The sequence below is a fragment of the Pseudophryne corroboree genome, chromosome 3, assembly GCF_028390025.1.
Source record: "Pseudophryne corroboree isolate aPseCor3 chromosome 3, aPseCor3.hap2, whole genome shotgun sequence".
NCBI classification, from domain to species: Eukaryota; Metazoa; Chordata; class Amphibia; order Anura; family Myobatrachidae; genus Pseudophryne; species Pseudophryne corroboree.
The window spans coordinates 660,434,510-660,447,918 of record NC_086446.1 but is presented as its reverse complement, the minus strand read 5'-3'; the positions used below and the strand labels follow the sequence as shown (position 1 = coordinate 660,447,918).

Genomic DNA, 13,409 nt, shown 5'->3' with positions numbered 1-13,409 from the left:
CATGACAGTTCTGGCAAAGTTGCCCCAAGAATTAGGAAACTTATTATTTATGTAATAGATTGCATCTCCATCCTAAATGTGGAAGATAAATAATGTATGAGTTTAAATACCTCTATAGAACTGGCCTCTCCTAAATTATTATTCTCTATATTCACCTGGTACTAATAATAGAATATAATGGGAGCTTACAGTATCTAAAATTTATTAAAAAATATTGAAATATATAATATACCATTCTCCTTGTTCTATAACAAATGGAAGGATGGAGGAATGTGAGCTATATTATTTCGGTCTACGTAAGGTAATAGGAGATAGGATTAATATATCCTTTTTTACAGAAACCATTTTGTTTCAAAGTCTGAGTTTAGTCCTGCTGGTTGTAGAGTTCCCAAGTTGAAAATAGTTTTCATTTCTGTTCTTGCTAATACCTCATCTAAATTGTTTTTTCTCCAGTTTCCTTTAGCAATTTGGATACCACAAAACGAGATGAGATCTGTTGGATCACATCTATGTGTTTCTTTAAAGTGTGCGGATACATTTAGGATGTATCCGCACATTTAGGATGGAGATGCAATCTATTACATAAATAATAAGTTTCCTAATTCTTGGGGCAACTTTGCCAGAACTGTCATGTCCCCCGGAATTGTTAATTTCCTAAAAAAAAATTTCATTTTTTATTTTATTTATTTCTATAATTATGGAAACAATTATGTAATGACTACTTCCGGCGGAAGTGACGATGATTTATGTAAGCCAGACATTAGATAGTTAAATACATATAAAACATATCTTTTTATAGAATATTACCATATATTAATCCTAATGAGGAGTTTTTTATTAAAAAAATGTAAAAAAATGTAGAACTCTCTATAATGAGATCTCCGGCGGAAGCTCGATGCGTTCCACAGAAGGTGGAACGCATTACAGAACCAACAGTTTCCGGCGGGGGTGGCGTAATCGGCGTCACTTCCGGCGGAAGAAGTACAACGCTCCACGTTAGATGGAGCACAAATGAAACACTTAAGGATTAACATTATCTTTACACATATTCCCTCATACTATCCCCGACGGGAACAATTCCAACGGAGGGTGAAATAGGTCTAGAGAAAGCTAATTTTCTACATTGCGCTGGTTCCGTCAGTAGTGACGTTTTTACGGTCACTTCCGGCGGAAGTAACATGCGTTCCATTGAAACGCAATTAATGGTTAAAACACTATAATGAGGAGAAAATATATAGATCTTGAATATAACCCACAATATAAATCTATGTCTGCATATTATAGTGTGATAATTGTCATTTAGATGTGCACAGAGAGACAAAATTAAATTAACTGGAAATCCCCACCCCCGGAAGGGGAGGTACCAACTAGGGTATATAAACAGGATACCCCAGTCACTCTCCAGTACACCCTGAGGAAGACATTTGTCGAAACGCGTTGGTGGAGAGAGGACTACACGGCTCTATATGCACATCTAAAGATTCCATCTACCATCTGGGTTTGGTCCGGACCTCACCCTACAGGTCAGGTGTTTAAAGTTTTTTTTTTCCAACTTATACTTTACACCAAGATGTGGTATTGAGCTGTGTATGTCGAATTTATTTGGATCATTTTATGAATTTTTTTAAACAAAATAATTTTTTACAATAAATCATTTTTTTATCAATACCTCAAGTTTTTATTGGGGTCTAATACCCCTATTATTGTGACTTGGTTTGAGCATCAGGAGGAATTTCTGGGCGGCAACGTTAGAAGAAGAAAGCCACAGATAAAGATACCTTTATGTGCCTTCAACAACCAGACCTACCGTAAGTCTGGTGAGACATACATATATACCACTAAGCACTTAGGTGTGGTATTAAGGGACCTAAGGGATAGAAGGTGATGATACAAGGTGGAGGAGGATAAAAGATACCTTTACGAGTGTTTTTTTCCACACTTGGGTGTGAGTACGGTACGATCTTTATAGAACCTTGGTGGTGGAATATTAAATATTATCCACCCACTGTTCATATATGAGAACTGTATATATTTAGAAACATACTACACCATATTGCTCCCCTGTCGTCTTTTTTCTGGATCGTGATATTCACCTCCATACATGACTGATCGTTTGGAGTGCCAGAAAGAATAACTTGAGTGCCGAGAATAGAGGAAGAAACACATACAGATAAAGAAACCTTTATGTGCAAGCGTTATCCTTACTCATTGTAAGTAAGGTACGCCATTACCTCTTATTTGACTAAAATAGAAAGAAGTTATAGAAGGTGGAGGAAGATAAAGATACCTTTATGAGTGTTCTCTACTGCACTTGGGTGTGAGTACGGTACGAATAATTTCTGGTGGAAGAATAACCTTTGTGAAGCACTACGCCTCCATTATTCATAACCCGCTGATAAGACTTTTTCTTGAACATTAGAAAAACATACTACACCATATTGTTTTTTCTTTTCTTTTTTCCTTTTGCTCAACGGGCCAGAGGAAGTTTCAACGGAATTTCTTGGACTTATTGTGACCGATGTGGATGAACTCCCTTTCCATCTAAGTATAAGGATTTAGATTGTTCATTATATGTGAGCGCATGTGGAGAATTGTGTTAAGCCTAAAATTGTCGGGAATTCGAACTCTCTCCCCACCCGCGAATTCATTGAATTGGTCTGACCATTATAACCTATAGGGAGAACAATTTGTCAGGAATTGTATATACATCACCGACTAAACAGTCACATTGGCGAGAATTTAATTAGTGGGAATTCCAATTGTCGACAAAACTTAAGTAAACTAGTGGAATTGGCAACTAGTCATCGAATTGAATAGACCCCATGATGTCAATGTGAAAAAAGTTTTTTGAGATTTTTGCAAATTTAATTAAAAAAAAAAAAAAAAACTAAGAAATCACATGTACATAAAGATTCACAGCCTTTGCCAATAAGCTTAAATTTGAGCTCAGGTGCATCCTGTTTCCACTGATCATCCTTGAGATGTTGCTACAGCTTAATTGGAGTCCACCTGTGGTAAATTCAGTTGATTGGACACGATTTGGAAAGGCACACACCTGTCTATATAAGGTCCCACACTTAAAAGTGCATGTCTAAGCACAAACCAAGCATGAAGTCAAAGGAATTGTCTGTAGACCTCTGAGACAGGATTGTCTCAAGGCAAAAATCTGGGGAAGGGTACAGAAAAATATCTGCAGCTTTGAAGGTCCCAAAGAGTACAGTGGCCTCAATCATCCATAAATGGAAGAAGTTCAGAACCACCAGCACTCTTCCTAGTGCTGACCGGACATCTAAACCGAGTGATCAGGGGGAGAAGGGCCTTAGTCAGGGAGGTGACCAAGAACCCGATGGTCACTATGTCAGATCTACAGCATTCCTCTGTGGAGAGAGGAGAACCTTCCAGAAGGACAACCATCTCTGCAACAATCCACCACTCAGGCCTATATGGTCGAGTGGCCAGACGGAAGCCATTCCTTAGTAAAAAGCACATGGCAGCCTGCCTGGAGTTTGCCAAAATGCACCTGAAGGACTCTCAGACCATGAGAAACAAAATTCTTTGGTCTGATGAGACAAAGATTGAACTCTCTGGCATGAATGCCAAGCGTCATGTTTGGAGGAAACCAGGCACCGCTCATCACCAGGCCAATACCATCCCTACAGTGAAGCATGGTGGTGGCAGCATCATGCTGTGGGGATGTTTTTCAGCGGCAGGAACTGGGAGACTAGTAAGGATAGAGGGAAAGATGAATGCGGCAATGTACAGAGACATCCTGGTTGAAAACCTGTACCAGGGCGCTCTTGACCTCAGACTGGGGCGACGGTTCATCTTTCAGCAGGACAACGACTCTAAGCACACAGCCAAGATATCAAAGGAGTGGTTTCAGGACAACTCTGTGAATGTCCTTGAGTGGCCCAGCCAGAGCCCAGACTTGAATACGATTGAACATCTCTGGAGAGATCTGAAAATGGCTGTGCACCGACGCTTCCCATCCAACCTAATGGAGCTTCAGAGGTGCTGCAAAGAGGAATGGGCAATACTTCCAAAAGATAGGTGTGCCAAGCTCATGGCATCATATTCAAAAAGACTTGAGGCTGTAACAGCTGCCTAAGGTGCATCAACAAAGTATTGAGCAAAGGCTGTGAATACTTATGTACATGCGATTTATTAATTTTTTTATTTTTAATAAATTTGAAAAAAATCTAAAAAAAACTTTTTTCACATTGTCATTATGGGGTATAGGGCCTAATTCAGATCTGATCTCAGCAGCAAAATTGTTAGCAAATGGACAAAACCATGGCCATCATTCCGAGTTGATCGCTCGCTAGCTGCTTTTAGCAGCATTGCAAACGCTAAGCCGCCGCCCTCTGGGAGTGTATCTTAGCTTAGCAGAAGTGCGAACGAAAGGTTAGCAGAACAGTGCTGATTTTTTTTCAAGCAGTTTCAGAGTAGCTGCAGACCTACTCCTTCCTTGCCATCACTTCAGTCTGTTTAGTTCCTACTTTGACGTCACAAACACGCCCTGCGTTCGGTCAGCCACTCCCCCATTTCCCCAGGCACGCCTGCGTTTTCACCTGACACGCCTGCGTTTTTTAGCACACTCCCGGAAAACGGTCAGTTACCACCCAGAAACACCCACTTCCTGTCAATCACTCACCGATCAACAGAGCGACGGAAAAGAGTCGCTCGACCTTGTGTAAAACTGCAAAGTTTTTTGTGAAAGTATGTTGCGGTGCGTGCTGCGGCCCGTACGCATGCGCAGAAATGCAGATTTTTAGCCTGATCGCTGCACTGCGAAAATCGGCAGCGAGCGATCAACTCGGAATGACCCCCCATGTGCTCTGCAGGGGGGCATATATAACATGTGAGTTAGATTTGGGTGTGGTGTGTTCAAACTGAAATCTACATTGCAGTGTAAAAATAAAGCAGACAGTATTTACCCTGCACAGAAACAATATAACCCACCCAAATCTAACTCTCTCTGCACATGTTATATCTGCCCCCCTGCAGTGCACATGGGGTCATTCCGAGTTGATCGCACGTAGCAACTTCTTGCTGCTCGTGCGATCAACCTGACGCCACCTATGGGGAGTGTATTTTAGCATAGCAGGGCTGCGAACGCTTGTTCAGCCCTGCTATGCTAAAAAAGTTTCACGTAAAACAAGACCAGCCCTAGACCTACTTACCATTTGCGACGGATCCAGCGATGCAGGTCCCGGATTTGACGTCAGACATCCGCCCTCAAAACGCCTGGACACGCTTGTGTTCGCTGGACCACTCCCGAAAAACGGTCAGTTAACGCCCCGACACGCCTTCCTCTTGTCAATCTTCTTGTGGTCGCCGCTGCGATCGCTGCGACGGCCATTGCCGGGAAACGCGCATGCGCAGTTCCAACCCGATCGCACCGCTGCGAAGAAGTGCAGCGTGTGATCGGGTCGGAATGACCCCCATGGTTTTGCCCATTTGCTAACAAATTTGCCTCTGTGATCAGATCTGAATTAGGCCCATTGTGTGTAGAATTTTGAGGGAAAAAATGAATTTATTTCATTTTGGAATAAGGCTGTAATATAACAAAATGTGGAAAAAGTGAAGCGCTGTGAATACTTTCTTGATGTAGTGTATATAGTAAATACTGCTAGTTCATGCAGAGGCGTCGGAACAGGGGGGGCAAGGGGGCAGCTCGCCCCCCCCCCCAAACATAGAGAGGCGCCGATCAAGGTACAGGAGGAGCGGAGGAGCGATGTGCGGTCAGGTGAAAGACCGCACATTACATCCTCCGCTCCATGCAGTGAACATCCCAGGCCCAGTGCGGCCCCTCCCCCATCATTTTCAGACTTTTTTTAATTGTTATTGCTGCCGCTGCACTGCTATTCATACAGCAGCAGCAGCAGCATGCCTGCAGTCTGAGGAGCTCCGCCTCCCTGAGCTCTGCTCCACGAGGTTCCCGGCCGTCAGCATGAGGGAGGAGGATCATCTCTCCCGCGCGATGGATGCAGACGGCGGGCGGACCTACTGAGCCCGGAGGCGGACAGGTGAGCTGGACTGTGCGGTTGGCTGTGGACTGTGCGGCTGCGCTGGAGGCATCCCCGGGGACAGCGTGGGGGAGAGAGAGGGAAGAGGTGTCTGGAGGCATCATGACAGCAGGGGGGGGGGGGGGGGGGGGAAGCTGTCTGTGACGCTGGAAGCATCCCCTTTGCTCTGTGAAGGGGGGGGGGGGGGGGAGAGGTTTTCTGTGCTGCTGGGACACCTCCTGTGATGGGGGGGGGGCTGTCTGCACTGCTGGGACACCCTTTTGTGATGGGGGGGGGGGGGGGAGACAAAGGGAAGAGGAGGCTGGCCATGCTGCTGTCACCCGCTATCCCCCTGTCACCCTCACCATGTCACTTGCTATCCCCCGTCACCCTCACCATGTTACCCTCACCATGTCACCCACTATCCCACTGTCACCCTCACCATGTCGCCCACTATCCCCGTCACCCTCACCATTTCGCCCACTATCCCCCTGACACCCTCACCATGTCACCCGGTCACACTCTCTCCCTGTAACCCACTATCTCCATCACCTAGTATCTCCCTGTCTCCCTCACCATGTCACCCACTATTTTTATGTCAGCCAATGTCTTTCTGTCACCCACTATTTCCCTGACACTTTCTGTCTCCCTGTCACACCTCCTTGCTGAGAAGTGCTGCTGTTGCTGCCGGCTGCCAGCGCTTGTCACTGAGACAGGCAGCAGCTGCGCCTGCAGAATGAAAAGCGGCTCCCCCCTCTCTGCCTACTTACTGAGGGAGCCTCACTGTCCTGCCTGTTGCTGCCAGAGCCTGTCTCACTTACCACAGGCAGCGCAGCAGTGGCGCCGGCGGCATGAAGAGATGTCCCGCCCAGGCAGACCGCACTATCTCAGGCAGCTCTGAGTACTCTCCGAGTCCCGAGCTCCGCCTCCCCAGTGGGCTGCTCTAAATCAAAGGGATAGCCGCAGCACACAGACAGAATCCCACGTGTGACAGGCTGCTGCCTTTTGCTTACTTACACTCCTATATGGTAATCAACAGTCGGGGGGGGGGGGGGGGGGGATGGCTCTCCGTATGTTATAATCTGTATATGAATGTTTAATCCACACTTTGATTTAGAGTATTTTATTTAGAAAGCTATTTTTATAGGCCCCTTCCCTCACTTTCCTTGTAAGTCCACCCTCAGTGCCCCTGCCCTCACCCTCCCTTTAACACCCCATCAGTGCCCATGCCCTCACCCTCCCTGTAACTCCCCGTCAGTGTCCCTGCCCTCACCCTCCCTGTAATTCCCTGTCAGTGTCCCTGCCCTCACCCGCCATGTAACTCCCTGTCAGTGTCCCTGCAGTCACCCGCCATGTAGCTCCCCCCTCAGTGTGCACTCTTCCTCCTACTAACTCCCCCCTCAGCATCCCTACTCTTACCCTCCCTGTAAGTCCCCCCTCAGCATCCCTACTCTTACCCTCCCTGTAAGTCCCCCCCTCAGCGTCCCAGCCCTCACCCTCCCTGTAACACCCCCATCAGCGTCCCAGCCCTCACCCTCCCTGTAACTTCCCCCTCAGCTTCCCAGCCCTCACCCTCCCTGTAACTTCCCTCTCAGCTTCCCAGCCATCACCCTCCCTGTAACTCCCCCCTCATTTCTCCTCACCCTCCCTGTAACTCCCCGTCAGTGCCCATGCCCTCACCCTCCATGTAACTCCCCTTCAGTGTCCCTGCCTTCACCAGCCATGAAACTCCCCGTCAGCGTCCCTGCCCTCACCCTTCATGTAGCTCCCCCCTCAGTGTGCACTCACTCTCCCTCTAACTCCCCCCTCAGCATCCCTGCCCTCACCCTCCCTGTAACTCCCCCCTCAGCATCCCAGCCCTCACCTTCCCTGTAACACCCCCCTCAGCTTCCCTGCCCTCACCCTCCCTGTAACTCCCCCTCAGCATCCCTGCCCATACCCTCCCTGTAACTCCCCCTCAACATCCCTGCCCTCACCCTCCCTGTAACTCCCCCTCAGCATCCCTGCCCATACCCTCCCTGTAACTCCCCCTCACCCTCCCTGTAACTCCCCCTCAGCATCCCTGCCCTCACCCTCCCTGTAACTCCCCCTCAGCATCCCTGCCCTCACCCTCCCTGTAACTCCCCCTCAGCATCCCAGCCCTCACCCTCCCTGTAACTCCCCCTCAGCATCCCTGCCCATACCCTCCCTGTAACTCCCCCTCACCCTCCCTGTAACTCCCCCTCAGCATCCCTGCCCTCACCCTCCCTGTAACTCCCCCTCAGCATCCCTGCCCTCCCCTTCCCTGTAACTCCCCCTCAGCATCCCGGCCCTCACCCTCCCTGTAACTCCCCCTCAGCATCCCTGCCCTCACTCTCCCTGTAACTCCCCCTCAGCATCCCGGCCCTCACCCTCCCTGTAACTCCCCCTCAGCATTCCTGCCCTCACCCTCCCTGTAACTCCCCCTCAGCATCCCTGCCCTCACCCTCCCTGTAACTCCCCCTCAGCATCCCTGCCCTCACCTTCCCTGTAACTCCCCCTCAGCATCCCGGCCCTCACCCTCCCTGTAACTCCCTCTCAGCATCCCGGCCCTCACCCTCCCTGTAACTCCCCCTCAGCATTCCTGCCCTCACCCTCCCTGTAACTCCCCCTCAGCATCCCTGCCCTCACCCTCCCTGTAACTCCCCCTCAGCATCCCTGCCCTCACCTTCCCTGTAACTCCCCCTCAGCATCCCGGCCCTCACCCTCCATGTAACTCCCCCTCAGCTTCCCTGCCCTCACCCTCCCTGTAACTCCCCCTCAGCATCCCGGCCCTCACCCTCCCTGTAACTCCCCCTCAGCATCCCGGCCCTCACCCTCCCTGTAACTCCCCCTCAGCATTCCTGCCCTCACCCTCCCTGTAACTCCCCCTCAGCATCCCGGCCCTCACCCTCCCTGTAACTCCCCCTCAGCATCCCTGCCCTCACCCTCCCTGTAACTCCCCCTCAGCATCCCGGCCCTCACCCTCCCTGTAACTCCCCCTCAGCATTCCTGCCCTCACCCTCCCTGTAACTCCCACGGCCACTACTATCAGTCACCTTGACGCCAGCACTGCACTGGTCACTGCTAGTGCTTGACCTACTCTCTCCCTGCTACATGGGGCACGTGGTGGGAAACTAGAGCGGCATGGGAGAGCTGAGCTGCTAATTTTGCTGTTCTGTGTTCAAATAGTCGCCACCTCCAGGGGGAGTGTATATTTGCCGTGCAAGTGTGCGATCCTATGTGTACGCTGAGCTGCTAAAATCCACTTTGTGCAGTCTCTGCGCAGCCCAGGACTTACTCTTACAGTGCGATCACATCAGGCTGATTGGGGCCGGAGCTGACATCAGACACCCTCCCTAAAAACGCTTGGGGACACCTGCGATTTTTCGGACACTCCCAGTAAACGGTCAGTTACCACCCACAAATGGCCTCTTCCTGTCAATCACCTTGCAAACGCCCGTGCCAACGGATTTTTCGCATCATCCCCTCGCTGACCAGAGATGCCCTTTGTTGCTGTCCAATGTGCGTGTGCAGTTAATACCTGATTGCCCACTGTGCGAAAACATACAGCAGCGATCAGATCTGAATGACCCCCTTAGTGTGGATCTGGCCTTCTCAATGTATTTCAGGTGGATCTGGCCTACAGCAATTCAGCAATTTAGGGGTGCCAAAATTAGATTATATCTTGCCCCCCCCCCCAACCTAAAAACGTTCTGACGCCCCTGAGTTCATGCATAATAATGTACCATATTAATAATAGGACTGCACTGAAGAAAATACACCATAGTCCTGGGCAGGGAGGTAATCATGAGACTGCCTGTTGGGATCCCGGTGGTCACAATGCTGATGCTGGAATCCCAACAGGCGGTGAAATGCTGCCACCAGAATACCGGTGCCACAGCCTTTTCTCCTTCTAGCGCAAGCCTCACTGGCGGCATACTGGTGGCCGGGATCCTGCTGTCGGGATCATGACAGCTGGGATTCTGGCCGCCGGTAAAACATACAGTATGTATTCCCCTGTGCAGTATAAGGTAACACGTATAAATGTAAAATTCAAATGCACAGTCTAGGACAGAGGTTCCCAAGCTGTGTGCCGTGGCTCCCTGGGGTGCCTCGGGACACTTGCAGGGGTGCCCTGGGTTGGTGGTCCAGGACCAATTCAAATTATTCATGGTCAATATAATAGGCAAAACCAGTGCGGGTGGCTGCCAGTCATAAAATCTGTGGCCAAACAGAAGCAAATCTTGTCCCTCACCACACAACTGACCCTAAGGATGACGTATAAACGCGATCTACTTAATGTAATATTTCTTTCTAAATTTCTCAATAAGAAATTTTTGCCCTAGGGGTGCCGTGAAAAAAATTCTGATATTCTAGGGCGCCGTGATTCAAAAAAGTTTGGAAACCACTGGTCTAGGACCCGATTCCTAAAGGAGGAGGAGCCCCCCCACCTCCGGAGTTTCCCCTTGTACTCCTGTGGGCCAGTCCAACTGTGAATACAGGACCATCATTAGAGAGTTCTCTGTAAACATCTGATTTACATTGAATCAAGGGACGGCAGTGCAATCAGCATAAACTATCCACAGATATTACTTAAGTACTGTATGCTCATAAACAAAATTAGGTAAAAATTGTTACTAATCCCTTATCATTTAACGCAATCAACAGTTAAATGTTCTGGAGATAAGAGTTTCAAATACCATCTTATTACCTTTTGAAAGGTCAGGAACTTAGTAATAAATCAAAGTAATGTGAATAACTGTCATGTAGTGTAAAGTAAAAAATAAAACTAACATTAATAGTGCATGTCCCTGTACATATTGCACAGACAATAGGTACAACATGCTTTAATATTCTTCTTCTCCCAAACATACACTAATACCTGACTCCCATAGGTAAAGGGCCCTACACACTTGCTGATGTGTGCGGGCGATATGAACGATCTCGTTCAGTAATGAATGAGAAATCGTTCATATCGCTCAGTGGAGGTAATTCCAAGTTGATCGCAGCAGGAAATTTTTTACCCCCCGTGTGTATGCACCAATAATGAACGATGTGCAGCCCCACGGTCGTTCATCGTTGGTTCTCCGTCGCTTTGCAATGCAAGTCAATCTGGATGATGATCAATCATCATTCAGGCAAGGAGTGTAGGGCCCTTAGGATCACCAAATAATACTAGATAAGTTTATCAGTGGAAAACAGACATAGGCCCAGATTTATCAAGCCTTGGAGGGTGATAAATAGCACGGAGAGAAAGTACTAACCAATCAGCTCCTAACTGTCATTTTTCAAACACAGCCTGTGATATGTCAGTTAGAAGCTGATTGGATGGTACTTTATCACTGTGTTATTTACCACTCTCTGAGGCTTCATAAATGGAGGCCATAATTCGTTTTGAAAGGAGCAAATTGCGGTGGAAACAGTTAATAGTGCTGGATGTGTGTGTAACCCTGTCATTGCTGTTCTCTAACAAACCTCATCTGTTATGTTACAGTGCATTAAAAATCGGTTACAGTATATCAACTAATTATAGTAATGAAAGCTTCCACATCTTTGTACAATTATTATAATGCTGCATCCCCCCACTAACAGACCAGCTCCACCGTGCCTAATTACATCACTGTTACTCTGAAGTTAATGAAAGAACTGAAGAGGCAGAAAACTACACCTGCAACCTGGGAGACATGTGACACAATGCACAGCCAAGGTGGGGGATAGGGGAATTGAGAGAGAGTGTGTGAGTGTGTAATACAAATATATAGTATATTTATAACATAATATTTGCAGTAAGCCACGATGCATGATACTACAACATGCAGTATATTACAGTAATTACAGCTTAGTGCAGGTTGCCCACGATTATCACTACCTAGCAGACACATGAGCTAAGAGGATTACAATGATGTTACAGTAGTTGGAATGAACTTGCAGACAATATGACACAGTACCACAGCACTGCAGGTATACATGGTGCGGCATAATGTAAGACAGCTGGATACAGTGTACATCTATCTATCTATAAAAAAAATAAAAAATCCTAAAGCAGGTAAAACTTATTCTTTACAGAGTATTACTTTAAATCCTTCTTATGAGGAATAAAGCGGCTTCTTCCTAAGGTGACCTGAGAGGCAGGTGACATTATGGTTAGGAGACAACAGGTGCGGAATACTGGATGCATGGTTAGGTGTAATACAGTTAGCAGGTGCAGTGTGACCCCAGCTGGATACATAGATACAGGAGGAATACATACAGAGCAGTATCACTATATACAGAGAGGGGGTCTCAGCCCCGGTACTCACACAAAGACCCCGAACAGCAGCGCACGGACTCCGAGCTCCTGTAGCAGCGCCCTCATCCTCCACCGGCATCAGAGGGACGGGGACAGCCGGAGGCTCTGCACTGGGCGCAGGTAGCGGGGAGGCGGCTATCCCGGGGAGCGCACACTGCTAGACGCGGGAGAGAGGAGGGAGCACACCACGCACTGACAGCCGGCTCTCAGCACAACACAGAGCGTGCACAGCGCTGCCAGCGGCCGCCATACAGACACTGCCCAGGTGACTGATGACTCCACCAGCCTGGGAGAGAGACAGCTGGGACCTCAGAGTTAGGAGAGAGGGGCTGGAGTGCTGCTGTCTCTCACAGGAGTGTGGGGGGGGGGGCTTCAGCAAGAGAAAGAGTGGAGTACTGCTGTCACACAGGGAGTGAGAGAGGCTGGAGTGAGTGAGACCCCGGGCTAGAGTGCTGCAGTCACAAACAGGAGTGGGATCTCAAGTGAGTGGATAGGACTAAAGTGCTGCTGACACACAGGAGTGGGGCTAGAGTGAGAGTAATTGAAAGGGGATGGAGTGCAGCTGTCACACACAGGAGTGGGATCTGAAGGGAGTGAGACAGATAAGAGTGCTGCTGTCTCACACACACACACAGGAGTGGGGCTACAGTTAGAGCGAGTGAGAGGTGCTAGAGTGCTGCTGACACACATGAGTGGGGCTAGAGTGAGAGTAATTGAAAGGGGATGGAGTGCCGCTGTCACACACAGGAGTGGGGCTAGAGTGAGTGAAAGGGGATGGAGTGCTGCTGTCACACACAGGAGTGGGGCTAGAGTGAGTGAAAGGGGATGGAGTGCTGCTGTCACACACAGGAGTGGGGCTAGAGTGAGTGAAAGGGGATAGAGTGCTGCGGACACACACAGGAGTGGGGCTAGAGTGAGTGAAAGGGGATGGAGTGCTGCTGTCACACACAGGAGTGGGGCTTGAGTGAGTGAAAGGGGATAGAGTGCTGCGGACACACACAGGAGTGGGGCTGGAGTGAGAGAGAGGTTGGAGTGCTGCTGTCTCACAGAGGAGTGAGACAGCTGGAGTGCTGCTGCTGTCACCCTCAGGATAGAGAGTGTCTGGAGTGTGC

General features: G+C 48.7%; 1 protein-coding gene across 1 annotated transcript in view; it reads right to left on the bottom strand.

Annotated features, from left to right (window-relative positions):
• The window catches only part of PLPP4 (phospholipid phosphatase 4), a 280,174-nt gene extending 267,407 nt beyond the window's left edge, over positions 1–12,767 (bottom strand). The window contains exon 1 of the mRNA XM_063963728.1: positions 12,308–12,767. Coding sequence (XP_063819798.1) covers positions 12,308–12,363 — 56 coding nt within the window. The 5' untranslated portion in view covers positions 12,364–12,767. The remainder of the gene's footprint in view (positions 1–12,307) is intronic.
• Positions 12,768–13,409: the final 642 nt, after the last annotated feature.